At 52.4% G+C, this 19,909-nt stretch overlaps 2 protein-coding genes across 5 annotated transcripts in view; both read left to right on the top strand.

The window, feature by feature from the left end:
* Window positions 1-436: 436 nt before the first annotated feature.
* Znf683 (zinc finger protein 683) lies at window positions 437-8,918 on the top strand. The gene is made up of 5 exons (XM_050152573.1): window positions 437-579; window positions 2,571-2,647; window positions 3,572-4,242; window positions 6,221-6,349; window positions 7,342-8,918. Exons 1-5 carry the CDS (start codon window positions 437-439, stop codon window positions 7,660-7,662), a joined length of 1,341 nt encoding a protein of 446 aa, XP_050008530.1. The 3' UTR covers window positions 7,663-8,918.
* Window positions 8,919-8,940: 22 nt separating this feature from the next.
* Window positions 8,941-19,909, top strand: part of Crybg2 (crystallin beta-gamma domain containing 2) — a 34,196-nt gene continuing 23,227 nt past the window's right edge. For 3 of the 4 annotated variants that reach the window (XM_050155080.1, XM_050155071.1, XM_050155062.1), the window contains exons 1-3: window positions 8,941-9,551; window positions 11,828-11,897; window positions 13,894-14,627. In XM_050155080.1, the coding sequence (XP_050011037.1) occupies window positions 9,439-9,551; window positions 11,828-11,897; window positions 13,894-14,627 (917 nt within the window). In that variant the 5' untranslated portion in view covers window positions 8,941-9,438. Of the gene's footprint in view, window positions 9,552-11,827; window positions 11,898-13,893; window positions 14,628-16,937; window positions 17,081-19,909 lie in introns of those variants that run through there. The other variant, XM_050155091.1, reaches the window with a different exon arrangement.

The following is a 19,909-nucleotide window of genomic DNA, read 5'->3' as shown; positions in this document are numbered from 1 at the left end:
AAACTCACACCCCTATCCTGGTGTGGTGGGTGTGGTGACGCATCCCTAATACTATTGCTTGGGGAAACAGGAAGCAAGATTGGACATTCAAGGCCAGTCTTAGCTGTGGGAGACCCTGTTTCTTCTCTCTCTTTCTCTCTCTATGTTTTTGTTTATTTGTTTTGTTTTTTTTTTGAAACAGGGTTTCTCTGTGTAGTCCTGGCACTCATTCTATAGACCAGACTGACCTCCAGTCCAGTGATCCTCCTGTCTCTGCCTCCCGAGTACTGAGATTCAAGGCCACTATGCCACCACTTCCTGGCTGAGACCCTGTTTTAAAAAGAGAAAAAAAAAAAATCCAAACAAGCGGCTCATGCCCTAGGACCAAAGGGGGCCTTGGCAGCCTCCTCTGTACCCTCTCTTCTTTCCTGGAAGCCCATTTAAGGCAACTTCAAACATGTTGCATCTTCCTGTCATCTCTCACACCCCCGGGGGCCTCAGACTGCCCGCCTGTCTGCCCAGCCTCCTTCTCAGCCGGAGAGGGCTGCTGCAGAGCCCGGTGAGGAGCCCACATGGCCAGCTCATGCCTTCCAGGCCACGGTATTTGAGACCTGAGACAGGGGTGGGGAGAGGGAAAGGCAGGGTCTTGGGGGCCTGAGACACTGGACTGAGAATTTTTTTAGAATCTGAGGGGCATTTGGGGTCTCTTAGGGTGGGAGGGGTGACAATTGCCTAGCTAAGTTGACCTCTGTATCTTGTGGCCTCAGATGAAGATGCCAGAGCAGCGGGTTCTGACTGGCAGCCAGCCAGCTGAACACGGGGGCATCTTCTTGTCAGTCTAGGCAGATGGCACCTGGGGCTCTCCCTTTCTAGGGTTTCACCGCTGATGAGGGAGTTGACCCTGGAATAACCAAGGTTCACAAGACCCTGATTTGATGTTCCCCAGAAACGCTACCTGGGTGAGCCTGGATGGTGGGAGCCTCTGGTTGCTATGGTCCTGTTCTCTATGGAAAAAGCAGGTTTCCCCAGTTTTCAGTGGCCTTGAGGAATCCAGAATGTTCCCTCAGAGCGCCCATGAAGACTTTGCTCTTCATTTAATATTCTTTCTGCCCCTTCCAGGGAAGTGTCATTGGCTTTGACGTGTCAGGACTAAGACAGTTGTCACACATTAGCTAGGACCTTACCCATTTCTCTTTGCTTTTTTCTTTAGTTTTTGTTTATTTGTTTGGGTTTTTTGTTTGTTTTGTTTTTTCTTTATTTTTTTATTTTTCGAGACAGGGTTTCTCCATAGTTTTTTGGTTCCTGTCCTGGAACTAGCTCTTGTAGACCAGACTGGCCTCGAACTCTGCCTCCCGAGTGCTGGGATTAAAGGCGTGCGCCACCACCACTGGCTGTTTTGTTTTTTCTTTTTGTTTTTTTCCTTTTTTTTTTTTTTTGTTTTTTTGAGACAGTGTTTCTTTGTGTTGCTTTGGAGCCTGTCCTGGAACTAGCTCTTGTAGACCAGGCTGGTCTTGAACTCCCAGAGTTCCACCTGCCTCTGCCTCCTGAGTGCTGGGATTAAAGGCAAGTGTCACCACTGCCCGGCCCTCTCTTTACTTTTTTTTTGAGACAAGGTCTCACCTAGCCCTGACCTCCCTGTGTAGCCACGGCTGACCTTACAGTCCCGCTCCTCCCTCCTCTACCTCCCAAGTGCTGGAAGTACAGTGTTTCTCACTGTGCCCAGTTTATGTGTCGCTGGAGATCAAACCCAAGGCCTTATACGTGCGAGGCTTGCACTCGGCCAACTCAGCTCCATCTCCAGCCCCGTGCCCTCCACGTCTCACATAGACACTCTGAGGCCAGGAAGAAAGGGACCTGCTTCCAGCCGCACCCCACAGCAAGGGTGTCAGTGCTGTGCCAGCCTTCACAGCCCACCTGGATACCCGTGGAGGGTGAGACATGCCCATCTCCCTGAGAATGTCTGCCCAATTAAACAGAAGGGTGGAATGCCTGGATGGATGAGACCCTCCCCTTCCTGCTCCAGGCAGAGATGCCAGAGGCCCCGTGTACCTGCTTTAGGGGCTCGGATTGTCCTATAGGCAAGAGAAGGGAAAGACCACACAATGTGTAGATGACCGTGGCCTTGGACTTTAGTGGGGGCCAGAAGCATCCTGTGCCTTTGCTGTCTTGAATGAGGATTTTCCAAAGTTTCCTTTGGTCCCATTCAGAACAGCACAAAAGGTGAACACCAGGACGATCAGGAGTTAGGGTGTCGAGGGAGAGTGGGGTGAGTTAAACAGGGGGGAGTGGACAGTCTACGGTCAATGAAAGAAACCCTTGGAGGAGGGAAAGGGAACCATTTGAACGAAGAGATGGTGAGTGGGTGGCCACGGTTTAGCGTCTTCCTTTTAAAAACCAAACCGGGGGTGAGTCCGTGCAAGAGACTCTTAAGGCCTTGGTTCTCGGGCCTTTTTCCTGCTTCTCGGGTCTTCTTAATCAACACTTCTCAGCCACTTCTAGACAAAATGGATACTCATGACCTGTCCTTGGCCAGTTGGATGTGCCCCTTGCCTCTGGCACCAGCTAAACCTTCCTTGCTGGCCTGCCCACAGGCTCAGACCTTATGTCCTGCAGAAGACACTCCTGGGCATGACCCCACGGGATCTCAGCGAGGACGTCTCAAACATGAGTGAGTCTGGGGCCTGGGACTGGACCTGAGAGCTTTGTTGGGGTGTTGAATGGGACACAGGATTTAGGATGGGGCAGGAACTGGGACTCTGTGTCACTGGTGAGGATAGAGCCCCAGGTACACTTTCCTGCTACATTTAGGGTTGGCGCTCTGGCCAGAATTGCCCATGGCCCTTTCAAGACAACAGCATAGCAGCTGCTGTAGTCTATCATCAGGCTGGGGGTAACAAAACTGCTGACCTAGAATGTTTGAGCTAGAGCGGGCTTTAATTATTTTTATATTAGTTAGTTCGTTTTGTGTATAGGCATGCCTGTGATGGCCAGAGGACAACTTGCAGAAGTCAGTTCTCTCCTTCCACCGAGCTTGAACTCGGGTCCTCAGGCTTGGTAGCAAGCACCTTTACCTGCTAAGCCATTTTGGTGCCCCTATTATTTTAATTTTTTTGTTCACTTTTATTGGGTCCCATGTAGCCCAGGCTGGCCTCATACTTACTATGCAGCTAAGGCTGCCATTGCATTCCTTCCTGATCCTCCTGCCTCCACTTCCCAAGTTCTGTGATAACAGGCATGCATCACCATGCCCAGCAGAGAACTGAACATTTTATTAAACGTACTTTAATGTAAATTTAGTTGTGTGTTCAGCAGCTGCCCCTTGGGACCCTTGTGTGACCTCCTCTTAACCCATAGCATCCAAATTTATATATTTAATTTGGGGCCTCTCCCTTAAACTTCAGCTAATCTTGACCTCTCCAGCTGCCTATACAGCTTTTTCTCCCTAAAACTGTCAGGCTTAGTAGCAGTGGGGAAACTGAGTCCCACAGGGACGTGCCCAGCCCAAGATGCCTCATCATTGGGCAGGCTTACGGGGGGCCAGATGTGCAGTCCAGACTGCAGGGGGCCTGATCATCTTCCCTTTCTGGTTCAGAGCACCAGTCACCGGGCACGCACGGAGACTCTATGGACAGTGAGAAACTCATAACCAAGGATCCACTAAGCAGAGATGAGATGGAAAACCCACCAGAAAGAGGATCCTGCCTACCCCTCCCGCCTCTCACCAGCTCCTCCCCAGATGTCAGGCTGGACAGAAAGAGCCCCAGTCCCTCGACCTGCTGGCCCTGGCTTCCCCCGACCATCATCTCCAAGCAACTCCCCGTCTACATCTGCCCAGTCTTTCCCGAGTACCCAGTTTTCCTGCCTCCCCCTTACCTATTCACATATGGGGCCCTACCTTCAGCCCAATGTCCATACCTCTTCATGGTGCCCCCAGACACCTCATACCCCATAGTGGCTGCATCCAGCTTGCCTATGACAGCCGATGGAGCTGGGCCCCATATCACCCAGGAGAAGCCCCTGCTGCTCTACTCGGGGGGTTTCCAGAGTGCTGGACACACCCTATACCCCCAGGTCAGGAGCCGGAGCTCTAGAGATGCTTCAGCCTTCTCTCCAGGACGGGCTGGCGTGGCAGCTCCTGCAAAGCAGCCAGGCTCTCAGGCCGGTGTCGTAACCCTGCCCTACCCGCTGAAGAAAAAGAATGGGAAAATCCTATATGAGTGCAATGTGTGTGGCAAGAACTTTGGGCAGCTCTCCAACCTCAAGGTATCACCTTTCCGGGTTCAGGGCTCTCTTGCCTTTCCCCTTTCCTGAAGTCTGGAAGCCACTCCCGGGAACCTCCTAGGGCCGAAGGGTCTTGAGGTTCACCCAGGCGGAAATCCAGGATAAGCTGAACACTGGTTTTGGTGGAGCGTACTTTAGTCTCTGTCAGTCAGCAGACCGTGGCAAGAGAGTGCCAGCAGATATCCAAGACCAGTTTGGGCAATATAACGAAACTCCTCCTGTCTTAGTTAGGGTTGCTATTGCTGTGACCACGGCAACTCTTATAAGGAAAAGCGTTTAACTGGGCACGGCCCGCAGTTCAGTGGTTTAGTCCATTATACAGGAAGCATGGCAACATGGAGGCAGACAGGTACTGGAGAGGTAGCCGAAAGTTCTACGTCTGGATCCTCAGGCAGCAGGAACAGAGGGAGACACACTGACTAGGCTGGAGCTTCTGAGACCTCCAAGCCTGTCCGCAATAACCCGCTTCCTCTAGCAAAACCACATCCACTCCAGCAAATCCACACCTAATAGTGTCAGTCTCCATGAGCCTAGGGGGCCATTTTCTTCTCTCTCTCTCTCTCTCCCTTCCTTCCTTCTTTCCTTGCTTCCTTTTTTTTTTTTTTCTTTTCTGTTTTGAGACAGGTATTTTCTATGTAGCTCTGGCAATCCTGGAACTCACTCTGTAGGTCAGCCTGGCCTCTACCTCCCAAGTGTTGAGATTAAAGGTATGTGCCACCATTGCTTGGCTCTATGGGGCCATTTTCATCCAAACTTCCACACCATCTAAAAAACAAAAAGAAACTTTAAAAAAAAAAACAGGTGTGGTGGCTTTTAATCCCAGCACCTGGGAGACAGAGACAAGCAGATCTGAGAGGGTTTGAGGCCAGCTTGGTCTACATATCAAGTTCCAGGCCAACTAGAATTACATAGGGAGGCCCCATCTCAAAAAGATAAAGGGTGGTGTGTGCATGTCAAAGTCTCTTCCATCCTGAGAGACTGTCTGTGAGATCACTTTAAGTTAAAAACGAGAAATTGAGGTCCCTAGTAGACAGGTAAACACTGTTGATTAGTGGGTTAGAGCTTGGATTTCAGTTTCTTGGCAACAACTACTGAGCTCTCTCCCAGACAGCATCCTCTCTGGGTCCCCGACTAAGCCTCCTTCTTGTTTTTGAAGATCAAAGAGGAGGAATGGGTAGGTTTTGGTGACTCAAGACCACAGTCTTACAACCTTTCTCAAGTGGGATCCCACAAATCAGGCCAGGGGCTGCAGGTGTCTTCATGTACATCATTTAGCAGGGGATGCCCACAGGGGCCCCTCACTGGTAGCCACAAGCTATGTGTAGGATATGGTTACTGGGGAGACAGCTTTACTGTATCCTCCAAGGAAGGATTGCTTAAGCCTTAACAAACCTCAAGCCACCACTCAGAGGGCTAGCAAACCTGCAGATTCCCAGGCTCCAGCCTCAGAGATGATGGCTCAGCTGACATAGAGGTCAGCCTCTAGACTCTGCATTTTAAAAATGTATTTATTTTATGTGCATCGGTGTTTTGCTCTGGGTGTCAGATCCCCTGGAACTGAAGTTATGGACAGTTGTGAGCTGCCATGTGGGTGCTGGGAATTGAACCCATGTCCTCTGGAAGAGCAGTTATTGCTCTTAACCACTGAGCCATCTCTCCAGCCCATAGACTCTGCATTTTTTTTAGCATACTCCCAAGGTCACACGTGATGCTGCTGGTCTGTGAATTGCACCCCAAGGAGCTATTCAAGGGGATACCTGGGGTACCCCTTATCTATCTTCCTGAATCTCTGCTACAGAGCAGACCAAAAAATGAAAGTGCCCTGGGTATTGCTAATGTCTGAGAGAAGTGATAAGTCCTGGATGACAACAAAGGGTCCTGCGGAGGGTTTTGGGTGGAGATTTGGAGTGGACTCTGAGCCCTGTTAGACATTCCGGGCAGCTGGCAATACTTCTTCCAGGTCCACCTGCGTGTGCACAGTGGAGAGCGTCCATTTCAGTGTGCCCTGTGTCAGAAGAGCTTCACCCAGCTGGCCCACCTACAGAAGCACCACCTGGTGCACACCGGGGAGCGGCCCCACCAGTGCCGGGTGAGACCCCTCTTCCCTTGCAGCTTGGTGAGGAATTCTAGGTCCCTGGAGGGATGGCTCCTGGGCCTCTGTTTCCCAAATCCTGAGTAAGTAAAGATGGAGAGAAGGTGGGAAGATAGCTAGTGGCAAGAGCTTGTGTGTGTGTGTGTGTGTATGTGTGTGTGCGCGCGCGTGCGTGCGTATGTACAAGCACACATGCATGCATGCTCAAGCACAGGCAGGCCACTGGAATGTGGAGGAGAAAACACGGCTGCACGCCTGTGCATGGAGAGTAACGAAGTTGAAGGTCCTGGAGCATGCACCCCCTCCCCTGCCTCCCTGGGTAGTTGAAGGAGCCATAGCAGATAGGAAATATCCAAATAGGCAAACAATTGGATCAATGCAGCTCCTCGAGTCTGGCCTCATTCTTTGGGAAGGCAGAGGTGGGGAAATCTCTTCCTGTTCCAAGGGGCAGAAAGGAGAGCACTGTAGTGGCTATGAGTCTAGGTTATGAATTCAGACCTCTGTTCAGCTCCTAGCTTCTCCTCCCGACTTTGGCTAGAGGCTCCCTTCCCCTGAGTCCCTGCTCTCTTGCTGGGGTTTAGTGATGCTTCTTGGGAAGACTAGGCAAGGTCAGTCAGTTCCTGGCTTGACCAGCTCCGGGGTAGATGTCGACTACCCGCCCGATGCTGCACTCGCCCAGTGCTAATATCTAAGTGATATTAACCTTATTCGGGCTTCCCTAACTAATGAGGCTAGGAATTAGTGCTCGTCTATAACTGACAGAGAAAGAAAGAAGCTCAGGGGGAAGCTATACAAAGTCACACAGGAAGTAAAGGAGAATGCTAGCCCCCACCTGCCAGGCTCTAGTGTGCCCTGTTGTGGGCCCTGGGAGAGAAGCCTCTGGGTCTGCAGTTGACAGGGAGGTGAGTGTGCCCATGACGGGTGGGATGGGGAGAGAGGCCCTGAGCCCATTGGAGGGCGAGGATGACGTGAGTGCCCATTTCTGTCAGATATGCCACAAACGCTTCAGCAGCTCCAGCAACCTGAAGACCCACCTCCGCCTGCACTCAGGTGCCCAACCCCTTCAGTGCAACGTCTGTTCCAGCAGCTTCGCCCCGCGTGTCCATCTGAAGCTGCACCATAGGCTGCAGGCTCCTTCGCCCTGTAGCCTGGCCCACCCCCACCTGCCCCTCACCTCTCTCACCTGCCTTGCCCAGTGGCATCAAGGAGCACTAGCTCTCGTGGAGGACTCATCGGAGAAGACGGGCTGGGATGTGTACAAGCTCAAGGTGTCTTCAGTGTCCTCGGGAAAGCAAGGGCAGCCAGCCTGAGCAGTGGGGCTAGGGTTGCTCTGGGAACGGAGTGTTGGCAATTAAAAGATTCTCCCAGCCAGGCGATGGTGGCGCACGCCTTTAATCCCAGCACTTGGGAGGCAGAGGCAGGTGGATCTCTGTGAGTTCGAGACCAGCCTGGTCTACAGAGCTAGTTCCAGGACAGGCTCCAAAGCCACAGAGAAACCCTGTCTCGAAAAACCAAAAAAAAAAAAAAAAAAAAAAAGATTCTCCCAGTGCTGAGTGAAGACCTCCTGAGTGTCTCTAATGGAGGAAAATGTCCCCTGTGCACCTGCCAGATCCCGTCCGCTCACCTGGGAGCAGGGCAGGGCACGCAGACCGTGTGGGGTAGGAACATGCAACCAACCGCCTCAGGCTGGGTTTGGGTTCCACTCCTTGTTTGTGATCTATCTGGGGCTGAGCCCTCCATCTCATCTCTCCAGAGGACAGTGCGGCCTTTCAGGACGGGAGGAAGGCAGAGTGTCCTCGGTGGGAGGAGGGGCACCGCAGGCAGGAGGACTAGAGCCATTCCATTATGATCAGCCGCGTTAGTTGCCTGGGCTGATGGACGAAGAGCACCTGGAAGTAACGGGAGAATGAAGCAAGAACTGATTTGTGTGCAGTCCAAGCACAGGACACGTTGCCCTCCTTTCTGAATGCCTTAACCCAACACCTTTCCGATTGTCCATGTGCTCCGGACACCTTCTAATTCAGTTCCTACACAGCCAACGCAGAGAGGTCAGCTGGTGTTACTAATCCTGCCATCTCCACGGGATGGGGGTGAGAAAGAGACGCAGATAGATTTTCCTGTCCTCTCATGATCCAAAATCATGAGGTCCCTGATATACCAGGACCAGAGAGCAAAGGGGTATTCAGCCAATTAGGACTACAGACAGGGAAGAACCGGCAAAAGAGTGGGGGTAACAGCCCCACCGGTGGCTAATCTCCACGGGATCCCCTCAGATGTGCAAAGTGTTCCCTTCCTCCACGTATGAGCCAGGCGTCATAAGGTGGGAAATCGAACTGCCCGGGAGGATCAGGGTAGAGCCACAATAAAGGAAGGCTACAAAGAAAGACTCATATTTAGCCACTGTGAGGTTCTTTTGACCGACCTGCGGCAGAGGGCGCCAGTCGCGCCTCCGTTGGTTTCCTGTAGCTTCCTCATCTCCAAAAGGAGTGACAGTCCCACTCCACGTGGTGGGTGGCACCGAGACAGAGAGAACCCTCCTAGGTAGCCCCTAAGGCGATGGCAGGTGGGCTTCGGCTCACCTTTGTCACACCTTTGGGTCGCGGGGATGCCAGCCCGCGGACTTGGCCCCACCCTGTTGATAGGAGTCTGCCGCTTCCTGTCCGCGCGCGCTCAGATCCTTTACCGTGCACCTCCCTAGGCTCGGTCCAGCTCCCAGGCCCCGGCGGGTCCCAGACTTCCTTCGTCTTTGCTCTGGTCCCGCTTCTCGAGTGCTCACACAAACCCACCTCCGACATACGGAGGCGTGAAGTTGCAGGGCGGACTGAGCAGAGAGCAGAGTTCGAAAGAAGGGGTTCGGTGTGGGAGTGCTCTGGACTAGGACCTGGGGTGTTCAAGGTCCCCTGAAGGTGCACTTGCGTCCCAGGGACCGGGCAACTTCTGGATCATTCCCCGCCCGCGGCCCTTGCGAGAGAGGTTGCTGTTTGCTCAGGAGGACGGGCCGGAGGTGGTGCTTCTCTGCCTGGACAGCGGATCCGGGTGGCACCTGCAGCCAAGCACCCCGCCGGCTCAAGCCCCATGATCTCGCCATGAGAGAGCCACGCAAGGGCTTCGGGGCTCGCCTGGTCCGGCTCTTGACTGGACTAGGGGGCCGAAGGGAGCGCAGGGGCAAGATCTCAAAGGAGACCAGACTCCCGGATAGGTGAGGGGAGGTGGAGAAAGGCTGGGTGGGGCGTCCCTGGCCTAGGGGTATGTGTTTGGGATTACTGTGTATTAAAGTTCAATGAGTGTTCAAATCAGCATGTGACTATCTTAGAGCACAAAAATATATGTGACGATGTGCCATGATTTGGATCTGTGAATCTGTGAATTGTGGGATTTCTCTGTGGACTTTTATTTTTTTTTATTTATTTTTTGTCTTAGAAAATACAGTATCCCCATGTCGTAATATGTATGTAGAGTAGCCTCAAACTTGTGACAGGCCTCCCGCCCAGTCTCCCAAGTGCTGGGATTACAAATATGCTATATTACATTGGACAGGTCCTTGTGCTTTTTTTTTTTTTTTTTTTTTTAATTTAAGCAACTTTGAGAACTTCCTGTCAGGCAAGCTGCTTACTGACCCACCCAGTAGTACCTCCTCCTGCTGCCCGATGTGGACTTTGGTTCTCACCTCACAGGTCAATGTTTCTTTCTTTGGCCCTTGTGAGTCTGGCAGGTCCTGGAGCTGTCTTTGTACTGTGTTTGCCCCCAGATGCCACACATAGGCTTCTCTCTATCATCTTGAATCCTAGAGAGATAGCTCTAGACTGTACCCACCACCAACCTTCATATGCCCCTTGCTTCTTGCTTTTCCCAATAATCTGAAGCAGCCCTCCCAGCGGCCCTGCGAGGCCTGTGTTCCGTGTGACTCAGATCCAGAAGAAGAGTTTCAGAGAAGTGAGGTCACCTACCTAAAGTCACACAGCTGGGAAGAGGTGACGCTGTGACATGCTCCTTAGCTGGCTGAACTTCTCCAAGAGCTCTGCTGCTATGGAGGTGGCCAGATGGGAAAGCCATGATGGTAGGCTGCTACCCACAGTTGCCTGCTGCCTGAGTCACATGAGCGAGTTCCTTCCCCTCTCTGAGCCCTTCATGGTGGGTTGTCTGAGAACAGCCTATCCTGTGGATGGCTGAGCCTGTTGGCTACGGGGAGGGGGGGCAGTGAAGATCTGAGAGAGGCCCCTGGAGCTCATAGGCCTTGCGTGAACAGAGCGTGTGGGTGTGCTGGCAAAACTGGGTGTTGGGTGTTTATATGTCTGTGCAGTTACTGGGCAATTTGTTCAGATCTTATCGTGACGCAGCTGTCTTCGGGCCTGCTGGCCCAGGAGGGATGAGGGCGTGGTGGGGGCAGAGGGGAGGGGTTTGTGTTGCTCTCTCACCCTAAAGAAGGGAGGGCCCAGCCACCCTGTGCCTGGAAGCCTGAGAGCCCTGGGGTGCCCACACCCTGCCAGGGCTCTGCCCACCCCCACCTGGAAGACACACCCTCTCCCTTACCCTGTCTGGCAGAACCCTGCCTTATAGGCCTGATAGGTTCTCCCTACACCCCTCCAGACTCAGCGAGGAGGCTGGCTTGGGGTTCGGGTGAGTCAGGAGTGAGGAGGGCAGGAACAGGAACGCAGGGCCCGCGTGATGATACATGCTTGCTGTGAATACAGTCGGGCCCCGCTCTTACCGGCCGTGGGAATGGGGCCCTGAACAGGCCTCTGATCCTTGATTACTCGCGAGAGGGGCAGAGGGTTGGTAACACACTTGTAAATCTTTCTCTCATTAATTCAACATCCAATCAAGCTTTGCAGTAGGATAGTCATGTTGACCGTATTCTAAAGCTCACTAGCTGTGTGACCCCGGAACAAGTGACTTTGACTCTCTGTGCCTCTGTTTTTCTCATCTGAAGTCCCTAGGCACTGATATTTTTCTAATGCCAATAGGCACAGACCCTAGGGTTGAGCCTGGCACCTGGAGGCTCTTGGTAAACGTGAAGCACTGAAGTCATCTGGGCACTGTCCCCTGTGGTATGAATGTGTGTGTGTGTGTGTGTGTGTGTGTGCATGTGAGTGTGTGTGTGTGTGTTCCTGCATGTGAGTATCTTATCTGTGTGTGTTTGTGTGTATGTGTGAGAGAGAGAGTGTGTGTGAGTGTGCCTGTTTGTTTGACAGTGTATATATTTGTCTCTGTGACATTGTGTGTCTGCATGTTGAGTGTGCATGTGTGTGAGTTTGTGTGTGTCTGTGTGTGAGTGTGTTTATGTGTGTGTGTTGGGGAAGTGGTGAAGGAAGCAGAGGAGGCTGTTGGTAAACCTTCTCCAAAGGCTTCAGTGGCTCATGCAGCCGAGTTGTGGGCCCTGGATTAGGTGGGTGAGGGGCTGCTAGACTCCGTCTGTGTGCCAGGTGTTGGGACAGCAGGATTCTGCTCATTCTTTTCCCTGTGCTTCCTTCCCAGGCCCTGGGGTGGCCAGAGCTGCCCTGACCTTGCTCAGGATCAGGGCAGCAACAACAATGTCAGCCTCAAGGTAGGATGAACGCAAATGGCAGGAGGTTGGGGGCAAGAGCTCTGGAGGGCTGGGCAGGGGGAGGAACCTAGACTTAGGGGCTCCCTCTTTGCTTCCACTGCCTTGTGTGACCCTGGAGATCTCTCCCCTTCTCTGCGAAAGGGGACAAGACAATAATGCCTCTGTCATAACTGTGGGGAGGAGTTCAGTAATAGATGCAGGAGGCCAACAGTGTCTGGGTGTCAAAAATGTGTCCGTTCAGTGCTGGGGAGCTGGCTCTGTGGTCAAGAGCACTGCTGCCTCCAGAAGGCCTGACACCAGTTCCCAGAACCCACATCTGACGATACGCAACTGTCTGTAACTTTAGCTTCAAAGAATCCAATGCCATCTTCTGGACTCCACGGATACCTGCATGTATCTCTACACACAGACACATGCGTGTACGCATAACCTAAGAATAAAAATCAATGTTTAATGAGTAAAAAGACGAAATGTTTAAACAATAAGTAAAAGTGTGCATGTAGTTCTGGGGTGCTGGGGAGGTGCACAGCTGTCACAGGGCTTGTTTTCAGGGCCCCCTGCTCCTCCAGCGCCTTTGACCTTCATTCCTCATGGCCTTCTCTTCTTTATTTCCTGACCTAGTCCTACAGATGTGATACAGGGCCTATGATTTGGCCTTCTGGATGCTCTCCCTCTCTGCAACGGGGACCTGAACCATAAGTAGGAGAGAGGGACGGGGTTCTCCCTTTGGGGGACAGACACCTCCCACCCCTAGAGTCACTCGGGGCAGTCAAGTCACCCCGCTTTGGTCCTCTTTGTATAACTGAGCTCCCCTGTGCTTGGGTACTCGAAACATTCACGTAACACCCCAGGAGTGGGATGTTCAGTTTACATTCCCACATATCAGGACGTGAAGATGTGAGTGATTTACCTCCACTAGCATGGTGGAGCTGGGGTCCAGGCCCAGGTTGCCTCCACAATCTTCGTGTCTCCGGTGTCTCCGGGTGTCTAATCCCTGGGGAATGAGAGGTCATATCTATTTCATAAATGAGTTACTTAAAGATAATGGAATCAAGCCTGGCAGTGGTAGCGCACGCCTTTAATTCCAGCACATGGGAGGCAGAGGCAAGCAGATCTCTGTGAGTTTAAGTCTAGCCTGGTCAACATAGTTAAGGATAGCCAGAGCTACATAGTGAGACCCTGTCTTGAAACAAACAAACAAAGATGATGGGCAGAAAAAAAAAATCACCCTTGCTAGGTGGGATTTTGTTCCTAGATTTGATTTTCCCAATGCCAAGGACACAAGTCTATCCTTGAAAACTGGTAGTGTGAGGCCAGTGTCCACTTTGGCCTGGGATCCTTACCCTCTTCCCTCTGTTCCCACGACCAGCCAGGCTGGATCCCAGGGAGAACAACAGATGGGCCAGGAATTGTCCCCCTCTTTGGCACCGGGATAGGGGGCTCTCCCTTGCTTCTCTCACGCCCTGTATTTATTTCTCTCAATGCCAATATGCACCCTCCCAGGTCTACTGTGGGAACTTGGGACTGGGAGGGTTTAAGGGAAGTGGTGCAGGCCTTTTGGTGGCTGGGAGCTGGCGAGGCTGTGTGCAGTCATGCCAGGTATGCCCACACATTCCCTAATCCCTAGATTAGGGCCAGAGGCTGGGCACTCTGAGGAAGCAGCAACAGGATTGGGAGGCAGCTTCAGGAAGGGCAGGCATGGCTGGGTCCGGCAACCGTCCCTATCCACAGGGGCAGCAGTGTGATGCCTGAGGGTAAGGAGACTTTGCCTCCCTGCCGTATGACTGTCTTCTCCAGGCTTCACTTTCTGTGTAAGTAAAATCGGAGAGCAAAGACTTGGCCAGGGTCCTGCCCCATTTTCTAGCTCTGAGAGTCCTGCTCAGTTTCCTGTGGGTCAAGGAGATTGACCAAGAATAGCCAGAGGTACCTGGATTCCAGAGGGGAGATGCCATCACCAAGTCCCTGTCACTACGTCCCTGCTTCTGCTTCCCACCAGGTCCAAAGCAAAAGCCATTCAGAATGGGACCTTCAAGTCAGGAGCCATGGTAGTTTCTGGAGTCAGAAGCGACTGCACATCTCTGGAAGACGAAGCGAACCCCTGGGGAGGCTACAGAGGCCAGCCGTGGGCAGTGCCGGTGACTTGGCCTCCTGTAGCCCTATGGAGCATGAGTGCCCAGCACCAGCAGGCTCTGCGGAAGCCATTGATGGTGTCGGTCATCCCTCCTGCCTGGACCCTGCTTCTTCTTGTTTGAAACAGGGATCCCCAGGGGACACCTGCCAGAACCCCCAATACAGCACCCCAGAGGTTCTGCTGAGGCCAGAGACATCCAGCAACCTGGAAGATGCACCCCTACTGCCCCACCCGGTGTCCTTTCTCACAGAAGCAAGGCCAAAGGGCAGTCCTGACACCCCAGAGCCAGCCCAGCCAGAGCCAGAGCCACTATGTACTGGTCCCAGTGTCAAAAGGACCCGCTACCACATCACTGTCACCCTGCAGGGGTGCGGGCAGACACCTGGGGAGGAGGGTAAGGAACCGGCCAGACCAGATCCCCACCCCTGTGGCCCCGAGGAATCCAGGGGTTGGCAGGAGCCTCCCCAGGAACTCCGCCCCATCACCGAGTGTCCAATCAACCTGCCTGAGGAGCCACGGCTGAGTGTCCCACAGCATCAGGGAAGCAAGGCCCGGCAGGAGCTCAGAGAGGGCTGGGAGCCCGGATCCCCACACAGCAGGTAAATAATGGCTGGTGCCTGAGGGACATGATGGTGGGAGGGTGGCCTGGGGTGGCAACCCCTGCTTGGGTCCCTCTATCTTGTTTCTGGGCTTCTCAGGCTTGAGATTCCCATTCATTTGATACCTTGAGAGTGAGCTAACTCTGTGTCCGCTCCCGATTCTCTGCTTCTCCCCTTACCCCCGCACTCCCAGGTATGCCTCCTATAACCCACCCCTGCCTTCCTCCTCTGCCCATCCTCAGGAGGGGAAATCTCTTCACAGAGAGGATGGGCTACTCAGGCTAACCTTCCTTTCCTTAACTGCTGTTACTCGTGGATTCTTTGCAAGAGATCACAGAGCCAGCCTGGGAATGGGCTTCTAGACAAGGTGTTGGGTACCCAGGCATAGGTTCCTTAATTTCTCTGGGTCTTGCTTTGTTGACCCAGAGAGTTGGGTATGGCAGTCAGAGATGAGGAAGAAGGAGGTGTCTGAGGGAGCATGCTTTGAACCTCATTCAGCTGGGCCGCTAAAATGCAGGATGCTTATTAATAATTACACACCATTGGCAGTGCAATTATCCCACCTGGCTCTGCCGGCAGCCTAAGAAGAGGCGCCAAGACTCCCAAGCTTAGATTTTTATTTGTGTTGAAGTGAGTCTGCCTGGTAGGCTGGGGAGGGGGTGGAGTGCAAATCCCTCAGAACTCACTGAGGACGGAACATGGGATCTCGCGAGGGAAGAGTCCTGCGCCACCAAAGTGGCCTCTGAGAAACTCCTACTGACGGTGGCGGCACCTGCCATCAGTGGCTGGTCTTTTTTATGAATAATTTGATTTAATTCACTAACTAGGGGCTAAGCTTTCCATTACCCCCAGCTAATTGGAGAATCAGGGAACTGAGGCTCAGTAAGGATAAGTCTCTTTCCTAAAGCCAACTAGATAGTCAGAATTCAAAGCCAGGTTTGTCTATGCCCTGGCCATCCTCCCCCGGCCCCCACCTGCCTTGTAAGGAGGCCTCTGTGGCTGTGCAGAGCTCCGCATGGCCCTGTGGTTGCTGTGTGGAACACACTGTGGATCTGACAGTGCCCTTAATAGAGACCAAAGCATGAAGACTCAGGTCCCCCTGGGTAGGAGCTGGTGTGCCTGGTTCTGTGCCAGGAGGACATGGGTGGCTCAGACTGGCCCTGAGAGCTGCCAGGTTACTCCAGCATGGGAAGACAGCCTGTAAAAGGGTGACGGGGTGGGAGGTGAGCTGGGCTTAGAGAGAAGCGGGGAACAGATAGTGGGGTGGGCTGGGGAACACGGGGTTCTGGTTGGTTGCAATCTAGATGAACAGAGACTGGAATCTGTAATCCACTTAGAAATGAAGGAGGGTGACCCCCCTGGGGACATTGTCCTTCTGTGTCCACTTTCTGCTGCAAGGTTCTCAACTAATGTAGGGAAAGGGGCAGAGAACAGCCAGGGCAGAAAGTGGGATTGTAGAAGCTATGTGTGCACTGAGTACGTATCCCTGTTCAAGGGCAGGAAAGAGAGAACTTGTCCGTGGTTGTAAACTAAATGGGTATGTGCTGGGGATACGTGCACATGTGTGTTATGGTGTCTGTGTGTTTCGTGGTAGAGCATGTGGCTTGCCTGTCTGTTGTGTTGCGGGGTGTCTCTGTGTGTTTGTGTCTCTTGGTGTGTGCCCATGCGTGTGGTGGTGCGCGTTCCTGGCTGTGTTTGTCTAGGTGGGTGTCTGTGTATTTTTGTGCTCTGTTATGTGCCGGGTCTTTGGCTCTGTGAATACCTGTCTGATGTAGCATGTGTTTGGCAGCATGTGGGCCTGTGGACTGGTTTGGCCTAGTTTGGGGGTGACTCACAGGTAAGCGGAGAGAATCCCAGGACTTGTTGGGTTAGATGAGATTTTTTTCCCACACTCCCCCCCCCACTTCACTCCTCAGCCTCTCCCTTCCCATCCCCACACACCTTGTTTAGAGGTCATAGGTCACCTTGCTGGCAAATCCACTTGTGAACTCGGGGCCCTTGAGATGAGAGGGCTCTGGGAACAAGCACTTCTGTTTGCAGGGACAGTAGCTAGGTTACTGGGGTGTGTCTGCAGACAAAGACAAAAATGGGGAGCTATAGGCAGGCACATTCCAACACATGTATAGGCATTCTAGCAGTCATGACTGTCCAGGGATGGGGCAGGTGAACTGTCAGGAGGTGACCTCCCTGTCCCTAGAAGTATGCAGGCATAAGCTGTGACCACATGCCTGAGGAATGAATGGCCATCAGGGGGTGTTGTCCCAGGGTTGGGCTGGGCTGAGAAAGGCATGGAACTGATTGCTGGGAGTCATCAATAGACTCCGGGCTGGCCGGAGTCAACTTCCCCTGAGCTGTTGTCCTGAGACTTTGCCGAAGCCCATGGGACTTTCCAGACATCTGGACCTTTAGCTGTGGACTCTGTGATTTCACCTTCATAAGAAAACTAGCTTTGGGTGAGTTTGACCGGCATCTGGCCCCATGGGCGAGTTATAACTCAAGCTCTGCCTTTTGCCATCAGCGACAAGGGGCAGGAGGGGGATGAAGATAGCGGTTGTTACTCAGAAATGGAGAGGGGTAATCCCAGCACTCGGGAGGCAGAGGCAGGTGGGTTTCTGTGACTTCGAGCTCTGCCTGGTCTATGGAGTGAGTTCCAGGACAGCCAGAGCTACACACAGAGAAACTTGTCTCGAAAAACCAAAAGGAAAAAAAAAGAAAGAAAGAGAGAGAGACAGAGACAGAGAGAAGACTCTGTGAGTCTGAGCGCGGAGTGCAGAATGAATGAGGGACAAAGTTCTACAGGGAATCCCAGCAGAGAGGACAAGGTTTCAATGAAGGTGGGAGGATCGGGTTGGGCTGTTGTGAGGAGCCGAGTTCAGGCCTCGGGTGTCTAGGTGTGTCGGTTCTCACAACGCACTCTGGTTGGAGAAGTCTCGGGAGTCATCCAACCCTCCCATCACCGTTCACAGGCTGCCAGGGGGCCCCGTGGTCTCCATGCTAGACGCCGTGGTAGCCACCAGTGGTCCTGGAATTGAGTCAGGCATCTTCGGGCCTCTGAGTCTTTCATCTCTGCCCCTCATAAAACCTGACTCATGGCTGGGGCCACGGAACAGGTCAAAGTTCTGGTTTCTTTCAGGAAGGAGGGAGGTAGAGATGGGGGGAAGAGAATTAGGACAGTGGACCTATTTCACTCAGAGTGTAGCCCTCTTGGGGCAGGCTCACAGAGTTGAGGAGGGGCTGATCCAGCTGGGTGAGTCCTGGACTCTTCAAGCCTAAAACAGCCTTGCCTTGTGCTGTGTGGAGATGAGTGGTTATGGGTGCATTGTTCTTTAAGGTCTGAGGTGGGTTCTTCTAAAGGTGAACCCCAGGGCTGGGATGTACCTCAGTTGGTAGAGTATTTGCCTAGCATGTATGAAACCCTAGGTCGCATTCCAGCACTATGATAATCAGAGTGGTACAGGCTTATAATCCTACCAGAAGTTCAAAGTTCAAGGTCATGGCTGGGGGGGGGGGGATGAGTGTGTGGACAAGGAGGTCTGCTGTCAAGCCTGACACCCTGAGCTCAGTCTCCTCAGCCCATGTGGTGCAAGGAGGGAACAGACTCCCGCAAATTGTCTTCTGACCTCCTCATGCCCAACGTGGGACACACACACACACACACACACACACACACACACACACGCACGCGCGCGCACACACACGAACACATGCACACGCACGCTCGCGCACACACACGCTTGCATACACATGCACACTCACACACTGAATGTAACTTAGGAAAAAGTTAAGTTCAAGATGTTCTTTGGTGGCAAAGAAAGTTCAAAGTCAGGCTGGTTTACCTGAGGCCCTGTCTCAAACAAACAAACAAACCTCACTGTGAACCCCAGTCAGCCATGACAGTGCAAGCATATAATTCCCCTCGCTTGGCTTGGGAAGCTGAGTAGGGTTAATATGAGCTGGAGGCCAACACGGGCTACATAACTACTACCAGGACAGTCAGAGTTACACACAAGATACTATCTCAACACATTAAAAAGGGCCGGATGTGGTGGCGCACACCTTTAATCCCAGCACTCGGGAGGCAGAGGCAGGTGGATCTCTGTGAGGTTACGGCCAGCTTGGTCTACAAAGTGAGTTCCAGGACAGCTAGGGCTACACAGAAAAACCCTGTCTCAAAAAAAAAAATTAGATTAACCACCAAACTAGAGCCTTAATTATCAGATAAATATGTAAGCCTTTACATACCTATGGGGAGTTTGGAGTGTGACTAAGCTCTTAGGATTGGGGTGCAAGTCTCACTGCTAAGGGGTAGCTCTTGTTCAGAGTTTTAAGTCTCATTGGTGAAATAGAAATGCTTGTTTATAATTTAGTAATGATTTACTTTTTAAAAAATAATTTATCTATTTTCATTTCCTGTGCATTGGTGTGTTGCCTGCATGCCTGTCTGTGTGAGAGTACCGGATCCCCTAGAACTAGAGTCACCGACAGGTGTGAGCTGCCATGTGGGTGCTGGGAATTGAACCAGGGTCCTCTGGAAAAGCAGTCCATGTTCTTAACCGCTGCGCCATCTTTCCAGCCTCTATGATTTATTCTTCTTAAAGATTTATTATTTTAATTATGTGTATGTGTATATCTGTGTGTGGGTGTCGGCATGTGAGTGCATTGGATCCGCCAGAGCCAGAGCTACAGGTGGTTGTAAACAGCCCAGCATGGCTACTGGGAACTGAATCTGAGTCTTCTGCAAGCGCGGTATTTGCTCTTAACTCTGTGCCATCTCTCACACTTCGTTCCTCATCATGTCCAGGCTCCCCAGATTCAGGCTCAGTAGAACAAAATGGAAAAGTGCTTAGTCAGGTGCCCCAGAGGGTGCCCTCGACATGTGGTGGCTGTTGCTGTGGTAGAAGTGCCCAAGCCCAGATTTCAGCCTTGACAGGTGTTGCTCATTGCCCCCCCCCATCTAATAAAGGAGGTAAGAGAGTCAGGGAGATGAGGGAGGGAATAATAGCAAGAGGCCTAAGAATATGACTTAGTCATGGAGTGTTTGCCTAACATGCATGAAGTCCTGGGTTTGATGCCCAGCACTACAAAAGCATAAAGAAGTAAGATTCAGTAGTCTGGAGTGTTGGCTCAGCCATTAAGAACATTTGCTGCACCGGGCAGTGGTGGCGCATGCCTTTAATCCCAGCACTTGGGAGGCAGAGGCAGGCGGATCTCTGTGAGTTCGAGACCAGCCTGGTCTACAGAGCTAGTTCCAGGACAGGCTCCAAAGCCACAGAGAAACTTTG

This window comes from Alexandromys fortis, unplaced genomic scaffold, assembly GCF_014885135.2.
Source record: "Alexandromys fortis isolate MF-2015 unplaced genomic scaffold, M_Fortis_MF-2015_v1.1 scaffold_26, whole genome shotgun sequence".
Lineage (NCBI taxonomy): Eukaryota > Metazoa > Chordata > Mammalia > Rodentia > Cricetidae > Alexandromys > Alexandromys fortis.
The sequence above is the reverse complement of the archived record's forward strand: the minus strand, read 5'-3'. Positions and strand labels throughout refer to the sequence as shown.

Excerpts from the sequence above, each read along its gene's own strand:
- Znf683 (XM_050152573.1), top strand. The coding sequence starts at position 437 with ATGTTGCATCTTCCTGTCATCTCTCACACCCCCGGGGGCCTCAGACTG. Across the intron at positions 580-2,570 it reads CTCATGCCTTCCAGGCCACG|GCTCAGACCTTATGTCCTGC; the intron begins GTATTTGAGACC and ends GCCTGCCCACAG. Across the intron at positions 2,648-3,571 it reads CGAGGACGTCTCAAACATGA|AGCACCAGTCACCGGGCACG; the intron begins GTGAGTCTGGGG and ends TTTCTGGTTCAG.